The sequence below is a fragment of the Zonotrichia albicollis genome, chromosome 1 (assembly GCF_047830755.1).
Source record: "Zonotrichia albicollis isolate bZonAlb1 chromosome 1, bZonAlb1.hap1, whole genome shotgun sequence".
In the NCBI taxonomy this organism is placed as follows: Eukaryota; Metazoa; Chordata; class Aves; order Passeriformes; family Passerellidae; genus Zonotrichia; species Zonotrichia albicollis.
Window position 1 is genome coordinate 90432804 of NC_133819.1, and position 12315 is coordinate 90445118.

The following is a 12315-nucleotide window of genomic DNA, read 5'->3' on the forward strand; positions in this document are numbered from 1 at the left end:
CTTTCAATGGAATGTTGTAAAAGTCACCTCAAAATTAAATTAGATATTTAGAAAATAATTTGATCTTCTTAATACATATTATTTGTGCTACATTCAGGGGAACAACAATCTCCATATCCCTACAGATTCTCCTGGTTCCCACTGACTCTACTATGTGGGATACTTCAGTAGTCATTATAGCACTGTCAAGTGCCATTCTGCCATTTCAGCAGCACATCCCACTGCAGTGGGATGGACTGGAGTTACCCCATTTAATTTGGGTCCTCCAGACAGACCACCTTCAAATCAAAGGGTGCTCCACACAGACTACTTTTATTTTGCTGAGCCAGCAATTATTAAACAGTCAACTGAGTCACCTGAGAATCAGCCCCTGCTTCTATGTCTGGACTGCTCCTAAAGCCCAAGCTGGCCTGGATACACCTGTGCTGTACAAGACTACCAACATACTGTCTCACAACAGTATCTTCTTTCAGTACTGAACAAGGGAGTTCAGTTTCTTTTTGTTTTCACACAGTGTTGTTTGCATACGCTTGTTTTCAGAAACACATGCCTGCCTGCACCCTTCTCCTTTTTCTTCCAAAGCATCTATTCATTTTGGCATAGATTTTTAACTGCCACAATTTTCTAAATGCCATTAGTAATATAGTCAACAAAATTAAGATGCAACTACAGATCTGGCCTGAATTGTACCTCATACAGGCAGACCCTTATATGACAAAATTCCTCAAATGAAACTTCCATAGCCAGCCACTCACCCTTTGTGGCCATTTCTCAGCGTCTGGTTTTGAATGTGACCTTAAAAACACATTGTCAAATTAAACTTTAGAAGGATGTCAGCACCAACAGCCTGATTGCACTTAGTTGCAAAGGAGCTCAAAGCTTTTGTTTAGACTTTTGCATTTAAGATGCCTACCCATGGTTGAAGTAAAATCTTTTGTCACTTTTATATTACCAATAAAAATCTACACAATGAGACACAGGGATATTCTTTGAACTTTGCTGGTCGCTAGACACAAGATGCTGGGTTTCTCCAAAATGCATCCATCCACATGGACTTTGGTTAGAAGTCCACAAGCCCAAAAGATTACACAATTTTTGCCTGTCACAACTGCACCAAAAATCACAGGTGTCCCTCAAGTATTTGTGAGAACATGCACGAATAATTCCAAAGACAGTATTCAAGCACTACTGACTCAGGCATCTTCTTTTGTCATGACTAAACCCAAGTGCACACCAATCTGCTCTTGTGCTCATCTCTCACACTCTGCCTGAAACAAACTTATTGATGTGTGAAGGATTAGCAGCACACCCTCAAGGCAGGGTAGTGTTCTGAGCAGACCACATTCCTAAAACACATTTCTGGGAGGGCAGCCCAGCTGGCACCAAGTCTTGGTAGACTTTGTCTCTAGCATAAGTCCTTGCTTCCATAGCCCCATCGTAATTTGCTTTTCCATCTGGCAGGTCTTAAAACGTTACAAGTTCACTGCAAATTAAACCATGAGTTTCGATGGGATTCGACTTCAGAGAAAGTGGAAAAACAACATTCCCCTCCTGCCCCAATTTTTTCTATTGGCATTCAGAGTTGACCAGTTAGAAAAACAATTCTCACCGTATATTATACAAATTTTTCTTTCTGTTTCAATCCTTCTCATACCCATCCAGTGAACTTCCTAAGCAATCTTTTTAAAATTGTTCTTGAAAAATGAAGTATCTACCCACTTACTTCCCCAAACAGGAATATCTTTGCTTTCTGCCTTCATCACAATGGAGGCGAAGGTCATGGTCACTGGAATGGCATCAAAGTAGGAAGAGTGGGGAGCCACCGTTAATATCGCCGCTTCTGCTGGCAATGCCCGTCTGCCTTTTACATTTATCCAGTGGAATCCACCAGCAAGCCACATCATTCTCATTATTGCCTTCAGTAAAATATCCACTATCCTGTAAAGAGTTGGGAAAAGAGTTATGTTGCCACAGCAACACCTTAAATAATAAAATTAAAAATTACATACATTATAAAGTTCAGATAAGATATAATACTTAAAACAGAGCTGGAGCACTGCACATACTTTGTTCTTCTCTTTCTCAGCTGATTTAAAATCACTTTTTAGGTAAGATGCTGTTCAGCTTCATTTATACCTGAACACTAATTCATTCAAGTCTCCAAGATCATCATTTAGTTCATCATTAATTTCAATTTGGACTATGATTCAAGTTTCTTCTACACAATGCCTAATAAAGTTTTCTAAAAAGCTCTAATAAATTCAGTCCCAAAATATGCTATTAGGATATTGCCAGAATGCACTTACCCTGGTTCTTGGTTTCAAGTTTACCCAAGCAAAACAGGACAAATGTAGGGAAAAAAAGTCTCAAATACAGGGAGGCCTACAGGATACATATGAGAGCTCTGGAAATATTTTACTGTCTTCCCTTTCGTCATCTTCTCCTGAAGTGATTTGGATTTTTGTTTCTTGTGGATTTTTTTTTGGTGGGGTGGAGAAGGTTTTTTTGTGGAGTTTTGTTTGTCTTTTTAAACTGTCTGACAGTCATGAAAAGAGAAACTTTGAATCAACAGAGTACAAAAATTGAATACCACAAATTGTAACACTTACAGGGATTGGAGGCTGGAGAGTAACACTGAAAATTGGAATAAATAAGGAAGGAGAATCTAAAAAGATTCAAAATAACTGTATGTAAGACTGAAGGCAGCCAATTATTCCATTAGTTATTGTATTGATATCACTCCAAATGAAATGTAAAGTGGTTGTCAACCTCCTTCCCTCCTGTGATGAAAAACACAATCAGCTTCCTTCATGCTAATGCCAGCTCCTAATTTTAAAATTGTCTATAGAAAAGGTGATATGTCCCTCCCTTTCTGCTCCTCAAATGGCAGTTTTCATGGATGGGAGGACTACCTCAATTAGCACTGCAATATCAAAGCAACCACAGACTTTCAATAAGCACCAAAGTATGGGCAAGCCCTCGGGGAATCAACACAAGTTTTGTCAGTTCATCACAGGGTAGAAGACAGTGGGGTAGAGCAGTTTAAAACAACAATTTAGAATATGAAATCTGGGCACATTCCACAGAGTCAATCTTCATAACCAGAAGTTGACATTACAGGAATAAATGCAATGGAAGATGCCACAATAAAGCTTCACACTACCTCCTCAATAAAGATAAGAAGCCAGAGATTACCAGTGTAATTCTTGGACCACCTGGCAAATCAAAGAGTTGAGGCATTTCTAGTTTCCCAGCTGAGGAAAGTGTTTAATAATTTTTATATTTTTCTTTTGAAGAGAAGAGTAGATCTCTGAGACAGTTAAAAGGTATTTCCCATCCCCTCTATTCTGAACTGCTGAACTTTATAATGATCCTCTCAGTGGATCATTTCACTGTTTCCCCACACCAGTGACTCACTTTCGCCACCAGGAGAGGGGCTTTTCAAGCTCTTGCTCGTCAGATCCCATTGAAGCAATGAACGCAAAAGGCCAGGCCAGCAACATCATAAAAGCAGCAAAAAAGAGTCGGATAGGAAACAGAGTCAAGGTCATGAAGGCAATCTGCAAAATAAAAATAACAAAAAAAACCATTATTCCAACAAAATTTCAGACTGAAAAGGTCAGTAATTCCTAGAAACTGATACCATTTCTTAACTTAAAAATATCTAATGGTAGAAACAGCAGAATACCATTCAATTCCAGATATGCCAGATAAGGTTAAAAAAGGAACACTTTTCAGTATCACAATAGCTGGGCAAGGATGAGTAACAATGTATAAGGTGCTGTCTCATGTTGTGCTTAATCTGATGCATCTCCAGACTGCTCTGGAAAGATTAATTCACCTTCTTCTCTTCCCCAATGCAGATCCAGTCATCATGCAGCTCACTCCCCACTTCCTCTCACTTCCCAAAACAGCTCAACAACCAACTCACTCTGTAGGTGCACAAATCTGCAAATATAGGGTTGGTGCAGGGAACACACAGCAGGAGAAAAGCCCAAGATACCACTTTCAAGCCCTAAGCTATCAGCCCACTGCAGTTGGATTTTACAGTGCTGGTTCAGACTGGCACCATCATCTCCTAACAACCACAATCTCACTCTCCAGAAGAGGATTCCAGTCCCTATGTAGACTCTGCTTTAGTTTGCAGAACTGACAGAAAAAGCAATTTTTTTTTTCTTAGATAGGCTAGTTTCCCAGATGAACCAGTAAAACTTCACACACTACAATGGTCAGATAAACAGCAAAGTTACACCAACTTACACAACTCTGCATCCACAGACAAGACCACCATGCCTGTCAGCAAATAAAGGAGCATTCTGGAGATGAGAGCAGCTGCCTTCTAAGTTTCTAAAATGAGAAGGACCAGCCACTAAGCAATAAGTGAAGCAAAAAGCAGGTGAGGACACAGACCTTTGGGATTCGCACCCCTTCCCTCCCTCCCTCCCTCCCACTCCTCCAAGTCTTCTCCTAGCTCAGGGCAAAGCTGAATGGCAGGTGACTGGTAGTGAGGTATTCCATCCCTTGACTCTCTGTACCAATGATCATTTTAGTGCCACATCACAGAAAGAAAGCAGAAGTTTCATCCATAATGCCATAGAAGATGGCATAAATGTGCAGAAAAGGCTTTTTGGTCTTCCAGAGACAGCAGGGATAGTAATGGCCAGCAAGAAGCAAATGCACCAAATGTACAGGGTCTGGCTTGACATCAGCCTCTTTTTAGCAGGCAGTAGTTCAGTAGCTGCTCACACAAGAAATGTGGCAGGAGAGAAAAGTATGTCTACCTCCTGAAGAAGGCTGGGAATCAAGAAAGGTGCTAACATGTGAAAAGTAGCTCAGTCTGTATCTACATTCAGACACCTTCCCAGGTAAGAAAGCTTCTATCCTGTAAAACCTATGTACAGCAACGGTGTCAGTGTCAGACAAAGGACGAGAAGATCCTGTCCCCACTGGCCACTGTCAGAGACCAGAATGCAGGAGACATACACTCTGGCCCTGACCTTATGTGGACACTATTTTGGTGAACACATTACTACATATTTGGGATGTTCATAGAGACACGTCTTCCATTGAAATTATGAATTCTGTTTGGTAACAAGTAATGTGTGAACACCCGTGTTTTGAGATACATTAAAAAAATTCTAAAGGTCTGTCTGGAGTTGTACTTTGAGGGGCTCAGCTCACGACCAAGGAAATCTCAAGAGAGGGTTGACTACAGCTTATTTAACATTTGCTGGTCTACAGCATCCCACTGAGTTTTTCAGAAGCTGCAGTGTGTACTGTGAAAGATCTATGGACAGCGTGTAATGGAAGGCTGCCCTGGGAAACTGATCGCCATTCTTCCATCAGAAGGGCTTAAATTTGATGTAAGGCAAGTCACTTAAACTAAACAGGTATCATATGTTCCCCTTGTTTAGAGAGACTGCATTCAGATTTAAGTATGATCTCACAATGAAGGCACAAAATACGAACTCAAGTTTCAAGTTCTCCACAATATCTGGTGCTACGTACCTAAGCACTGAGCAAGAGAATCACAGAATACCCTTGTTTCTACTTCTTAGGTCTGTTTCCTATCTTGAAAACCAGTACCATAGCTCTCATGCACAGGGAAGCTAGAAAAAATGCAACTTGGAAATTACCAATACCATAAGAAACATCACTAAAACCAGTTTATTCCCAACAAAATTTCCATGACTTGCTACAAAGTAGCAGTCACAACACTGAGAAAGGAAATACTATTTGACACAGTAGACGTTTTGATTTTTCTTTTACACTTATCAGATAGAAATTACATCTTACACTTCCGCACTATTATCACCCTATAGCTCAACTCACCAAAGATGGCAGTGCAGGAGCTAGGAATTAATCCCTCAACCATTCTCTCACTACCCACTTCCCCACTCTGCAAGTTCCCCAGCAGACACATCCATGGAGATAAATACAGCAGGATATATTTTCCTGTGCAGCTAAGCCAATCTAACAGATCGCTGCTGTGAAAGAGTGGTCCTGCTCACTCTCTCCTCAATCCTCCCCCTGAGTCAGCTCTAGCACTTATGTGAGCCACCAATGAGCCAATATAGCTCATTAGTGAGAAAAAACACAGCCATCCAGCAAAAGAAAATAATCAGAACACAAAAACACAATGATATGCTGGTTTAATGAGCCAAATCAGCTCACCAAGGCACCAAATGAACACCAGCACTGGTGAAATAAAAGGGCCAGAAACACTGGAAGAAAGGAAAATGGCACTGTATTGTATTTGGAAGCAGCAGGGAAAAAAGCTACAGATGCTTACTGACAGCTCCAGTAATGCTTGTGCCCGCTCTGCAGTGGTAACAAGAATCAAGAGCTTGGACTTACATGACAGGTGCCCAGAAAATGTTAGTATGAATAAAATCCATGGTTAATAAAATCATGTCTGTCTTTCTCACAGAAAGAATATTTTTATTATAGTACTGAAATAAAACAGGTAGCTTCAAGAATAACCCCTCCTGTTACCCTCAGATCACTGTAAAATAGCCATAATTTCTACAGATGAGACTGTTCTGAAACAGCCTTACTGCTTTTACGCTCTTGTAATCTCCCAGTTTTTATAAAGTCAACAAAAGATTACTTGAACAGTTCCTTGATGGTCAGAAGGATTTCTCTGTACCGTTGTTCTTTCTCCTCGTGGTTATTTATCCTCTCACTTTCAACCTTTCTTTCCCTCCCACAGTCTCGGGCTGGGACATGCTGAAAAGCATCTACTTCTGAGCTGCACTGATGAATAAAAAAGCTAATCTAACCTCTTGCAGAGCGCAGGAAGAGGTTGTAGTGAAGATAATGGGGCTATCTGGCACACCATCAGCAACAGACACCAGACCATGGGACAAAGCAGTCTTGTCTCCCAGTCCCCCGGGCTCCCTACTTTGTGTAGCTACATTCCTAACCTTCCTCGACAGCCTGTGCAATCCCAGGAACCCCGTTAGGTTCTCAGGACAGGCAGAAAAGCCTGTGACACAATGCATGCCTGCAGCTGAACAGGAAGTGAGTTCAGCTGCAATAGTTCACACCGAGCGCTCCGTGGCTCTCCAAGGCTGTTCGGAGGGGAATTCTCACTTCTGTAATTCACCTGGGGAGCACTTCTTCTCAAGTGGAGCGGTTTCACAGCTCTGCTTTAACAGCTTCTGCCTCAAGCACAACTTTTAATCAGTGAAGAGGCTGGAAAAGCATAACTAAGCCAAAGGAAAAAATCTACCACAGTTCTGTATTCCAGCTTATGGACTTTTTCCTGCATAAAACTGCAACAGTAAGACTGAAGGGAGGCTGGGTTAAAGAACTCTGTGCTGCTGTATGTCAGTGACAGACTGCTCGCTTAAAAAGCAAGTGAGACACAGTCTGGTGAGGAGGCTGCTCCTTTGGCCTGTGCACTGTGACAAACTACAGCAGTTTGAACACATCTCCTCATCTTCACTGAAAACAACAAATCCTTGAAACCCATTGGCAAAGCTCACATCTCGCACCTAGGAACAGGGCAGCCCACGCAGAAAGCAGGTGTGTTCTACAGCCAGACACTTCCCTGACACAGCACCTCAAGGTGTCTGTCAGGACTAATATCAGCAATGCTAATAGCTCCTGTGAGACTCAATACTGCAAAAACTGTCAAACAGAGTCTGCTCTCCTCTCCCAGCAGTATTTATGATTTTTTTTATAAACAGCCAAGCAGAAAGCGACATTAGTTGTTATAACTGGAGACAATCCTAGTCCCTATGAACATGTGCTATCTTTGCTTCTCTCTGCTCCCTGAAAGACTTCTACCTCATTAACTGCATTAATCATGATTCGGGAACAAAGTATGGTTTGGAAAGGACAGGAAATCTTTGACACTATGCAATTTATTGAGGAAGCTCTAGATAAAAACTAAATTAAGTAGATGACACAAACCTTTTCTCCCTTTTCCAGTTCAAGCAACAATTAATGAGCAACCACTGAATACATACTGGGCAACTTAATAAAAAGTGAAAACCTTTTCTGCTTGAGTATGCTAGAAATTCCTTGGCTATCCGATAAATGAGGTGCATTCTGATGTTTAAGTCAGGCCATACATATCCTCTGTTAAGCATCTGGGCAGCAACAGGGCAATGCAACAACGAACTTCATTCAAATGCAAATCAAAGCTGGATCTAAAGAGCCCTGACCCAAGAGGCTTAATATTACTGAATCACCATTTCCAATGTTAGCAGGTACTGAAGGCTGTCTGTCAGGCACCCAAAACAGCAGCATTATGAAGCATTACAGTGATGGAAGTGGCAGAAATGGCCACATTCCCTCATTAGGTGAGCCTCTGACGGTATTTCTTCCTCCAGCCAGTGACCCAGATCTTACCGAAAGCCTAAGACAAGGGCCATGCCCTCTGAATTCCCAACCACTTACTGCTCACCGTGCGAGGCGAGGCAGAGGCTCGGAGGGGGGAAAAAAAACCCCTAAAACCAAACAATGAAATAAAACGCCACGCAACTGCAAATTTGCATTTTAATACCGCCTCCCGTAGTCTCACCGCTACCTGCACAATACAATGCCTAAATTACGCCGCAGGGACTATTTATCCAGGGGCAAGACTTCAGCCGGACCGGGATGCCTCGGCCCAGGTTAATACCTACCTTAACTTCACACTGAAAAAGAGCGGCTCCGCAGGGCTGCTCCCCCGTCCCCCATTTAAAAAAAAAAAAAAAAAAAAAAAAAAAACCAAAAAAAACCACAACACAAAAAAAAACCCCCGAAAACCAGAAAAACCGAAAAAAATTTCCCAAATCTCAAAACGCCAAGAAAACCCATAAAAAGACCCCCAAAACAAACAAACAACACCAACAGCTTTTTTTTTTTTCCTTTGAAGGAGGCACGCGAGTTGAGGCGCACGCCCCGCACTCGAGCATCACGGCCGCCCCCAGACTCCCTCTCTCCCACCCGGCCCGGGCACGGCCGCCCCCGGCCGCCGCCTCGCACCCGCCCAGCACCGCGCGCTGCCCGGCTCCGGGCTCACAAAGCGCCGCCGGCTGGAGCGGAGCCCCCGCCCGCCGCAGGACGCGGCCCGGCAGCCGGTGCGCCGCGGGGGACGCGCGGAAGGCGGCGGCGGTGAGGAAAGGCGGCCCGGCGGCCGCACGCCCCTACCTTGGCTTTCTGCAGGGGGCTGAAGCGCAGCTGGTGCACGAAGGGGCTCCGCGGCGGCGGCCCGCGCTCTCGGCTGCCGCCCGCGCAGCATCCCCGGCCGCGGCTGCTCAACTTCATGGCGGGGCAGGACGACGGGAGGACGCGGCGCGGGAGAGGGCGCGGGCTCTGCGCGGAGGTGGCCGCCGGTCCCGGGTAGCGGCGGCGGGCGGGAGCGCGGAGTGCGGGCAGCACCGGCGGCCGGAGCGCTCCCCGCTGAACGCCGGCCCCCGCCCTCCCGGCCGCCCGCGCATGCGCCCTGCGCGCCGACAGCAGCGGCTCGGCTGCGCGCCGGTTTCCGCGTCGGGTGGGAATGGGAAGCAGAGCCGGCGGCGGCGGGGTGGGCGCGCACCCTCCCGCCCTCCTTCCCTCCGCCCACCTACCCACCCTCGGAGCGTCCCCCTCGGGCATGCCGGGAGCGCGGCCCCGCCCGGCCGCATGAGGGGCGCCGCCCGCCTGCCCGCGCCCGGGGGCCGCGCCGGCGCCGCATCCCCCGTGGCTGGAGGGGGAGTGAGGCGGGGGCGGCCCCGTGGAGCTGCCGGCAGGGCCGCGCAGGTGCTGGCACCTCGCTGGAACCCCGAACGGGGGCTCCGCTGGGCGTACGGCAGCCGAAGGGGGATTCAGAGGAAAAGGGGAACGCTCCGGGCTGGAGATGGTGTGAGGTGCCGCGGCTGTAACGGAGCGTCCGGCGGTGGGGCTGGGTGGGCACCGCCGCCCTAGCTGGGAGAAGCCAGGGGTGCTGCTGGCATCACGCGGCTGGAGTCTGTGCGGCCCGTGGGGAAAGCTCTGTTCCAAGCAAACCTAGAGAGTTTTTAATGAAGTCTGGCTAATTTGCACCGTGGGATCTTGACAGAGTTGGCCGAGGAAGTAGCTAAGTTTGGGGTTTAATAAATCTTAAAATGAAAAGTAAGTTATTAAGAAGTAAAGAAAATCGTTGGTGCTCTGTCCATTTTCAAAAGATCAAGCTAGGTGTCTTGTACTGTTCTTTGCTGTTTTAACATAAACCACAGGCAAAACATTAGAAAAAGAAACAAGAGAGATAAGCTTATCTCCTGATAAAGAGATGAGTAATATATCCTTAGTGTCAATCACCTCGATCACCTCGATTTATAAAACAATTCTGATAGCCTTATTCCGTAACAGGTAAATTGATGAAAGTAATTGCAGAAACATCATGGCTTCTGTTTTTAGTCTAGTAGGCTTAGAACTGAAAAAATGTCTCTGAGTCTTTTGGTTAATACCATATGTATTTCTAATGACTAATGCTGTTGAATGGTCAATGCGTTAAATAGAGAAATAGTTTGGAACATCTGAAAGATCAGACGAGTTTTCAGAGGCGGGTCTTCATGGTTTTGGGGAGTGCAAGTTTCTGCAGGGTCAGCATTTTCAAGATTTTTACCAGAGATCCAGAGATCAACTCACTGTTAATGAAATCTGTGGATGTGCTAAATGGTAACTTAGTAAACTACTGTGAGAGCAACTGCAATGTCATCTGGACTGCTTAATAAAATTAACACTTTCAAACAGCCAAATGTGCAGGCCAAATTTACTGCCAAATTTTTCAGGAATACAAGCCATTCCTCTATAATGAGAGCTTATGTCTTAGAAAAAATTGTCTAAAAATCATGTCAAGCAAGCTGTTTTGGATAAGGTACGACGTGTCCAGTCTGACTGTTGGATGTACAACCAGCATTACAGTGTGTATTAATGGGAACTGAGAGTAGAACAAGGTGTGTGGCTCTTGACATTAAAGATCAAGTGGTGCAGGAAAGACCTGGCAGAACATTATAGTACTGGAGAAAAACTCTTACAATGATTACATTCCGAACCCATTATCAATTTGTCAAAAAGATCTGCAAGATTTGCTGTGCTAAAGCTTTTTAGAATGGTAGAAGAGAAAGAAAAAAAATCAGTGGTCAGGAGCTGAGATAATGTAATGCAAATGTAATGGTTTTAATCAAAAACAAGCTCCTTGGCTCAGTTTGGGATTGGTAGTAAGGCTTACTGGCCTGTGGTCAGAGTATGTGATCCGATGATCCCTTTTAACCTTACACTCTCTGAAGTCTTTTAGCTGCATTCCAAACAATTTGGCTGCCCTCACCTTTTTTCCCTCTCCAGTGACTTCAAGCCGGTTGCTGGTTCAGCCATATGGGGCTGATTTCAGTAATGAATGACAGATTTTTTGCAGAATGAAGGAGAGACTCTCTCTAACAGGACCCACATGCTACGTAGCCAGGGAGTTCAGTGCAGCTTCCCTCAGGGCTCTTGAGGCTCTTCAGGCAGTAAGAGCTGTCCTGCAGGTCAGCAGGGAGGAGCTGGTGGCCACTGGCTCCCAGCACATGGTCCGTCAGAGCGCTCCAGTGCACTTCCCCTATTGGGTATTGGAATGGGTTCAGCTGTGAGATGTAATCAGGCTTCTCCATTTCTGCTGATTGTGTTTTATTTGTTTTCTAAAGCCAGCTTCCAAAAATGATTTTTTATTATTATTATTATTAGTATTCACTTTTGATATTTGTAGCATCTTCCTCAGTTATAAACCCTAATAAAGTGTGAGGCACCCGCCTGGTCCTTTGGCTCTTAAACCTTTGCTATTAGAGCGCTTGTTCTGTATTACTGAGTGAACAAGCAGTTTTCTAACTTTTTATTACTGTTTTCATGGGTTTAGTCAATTATTTTCTAATTAGCACATTAACACCTGATAGAGTTTCCTGGAGACTTTGTAGTTTTATAGAACTCACTTGTTCAGTAGGGATAATATAGCCTCTAAAACAAGCTAGGAAATGGTTATCAAATTACAATTCATGGAATATGTACATACATGAACTACTAGGATGTTAAGTTTCTGGTTCTCATTTGTTTTCTTCAAAATTATGATTTGATTAGTATAACTGAAGACAGATAACTTAAAAAATGTACAACCTAGCAGTCTTAAACTTGCAGGAATGTTTTTCCCTATCTCTGTAGTCCCTTTAATCTGAAATTGTAAAAAGATGAATGTAAGCTCTGTTTCTTGTGTAATAAAATCTGAGCAGTGAAGGAACTGAGCATGAGCCCCGGAAGAGGGGCAATCCCATGGCAGGACTTGAATGGGAAAGGCAGGCTAGGAATCTGGAAGCAAACCAGTTTGGCACGTGG

General features: G+C 44.4%; 1 protein-coding gene across 1 annotated transcript in view; it reads right to left on the minus strand.

Annotated features, from left to right (window-relative positions):
• Positions 1 to 9606, minus strand: part of LPCAT1 (lysophosphatidylcholine acyltransferase 1) — a 66420-nt gene extending 56814 nt beyond the window's left edge. Inside the window, exons 1-3 of the mRNA XM_074546815.1 lie at positions 9145 to 9606; positions 3418 to 3560; positions 1724 to 1938 (exon numbers count right to left, since the gene is read on the minus strand). Coding sequence (XP_074402916.1) covers positions 1724 to 1938; positions 3418 to 3560; positions 9145 to 9591 — 805 coding nt within the window. The 5' untranslated portion in view covers positions 9592 to 9606. The remainder of the gene's footprint in view (positions 1 to 1723; positions 1939 to 3417; positions 3561 to 9144) is intronic.
• Between the last annotated feature and the right edge of the window lie 2709 nt (positions 9607 to 12315).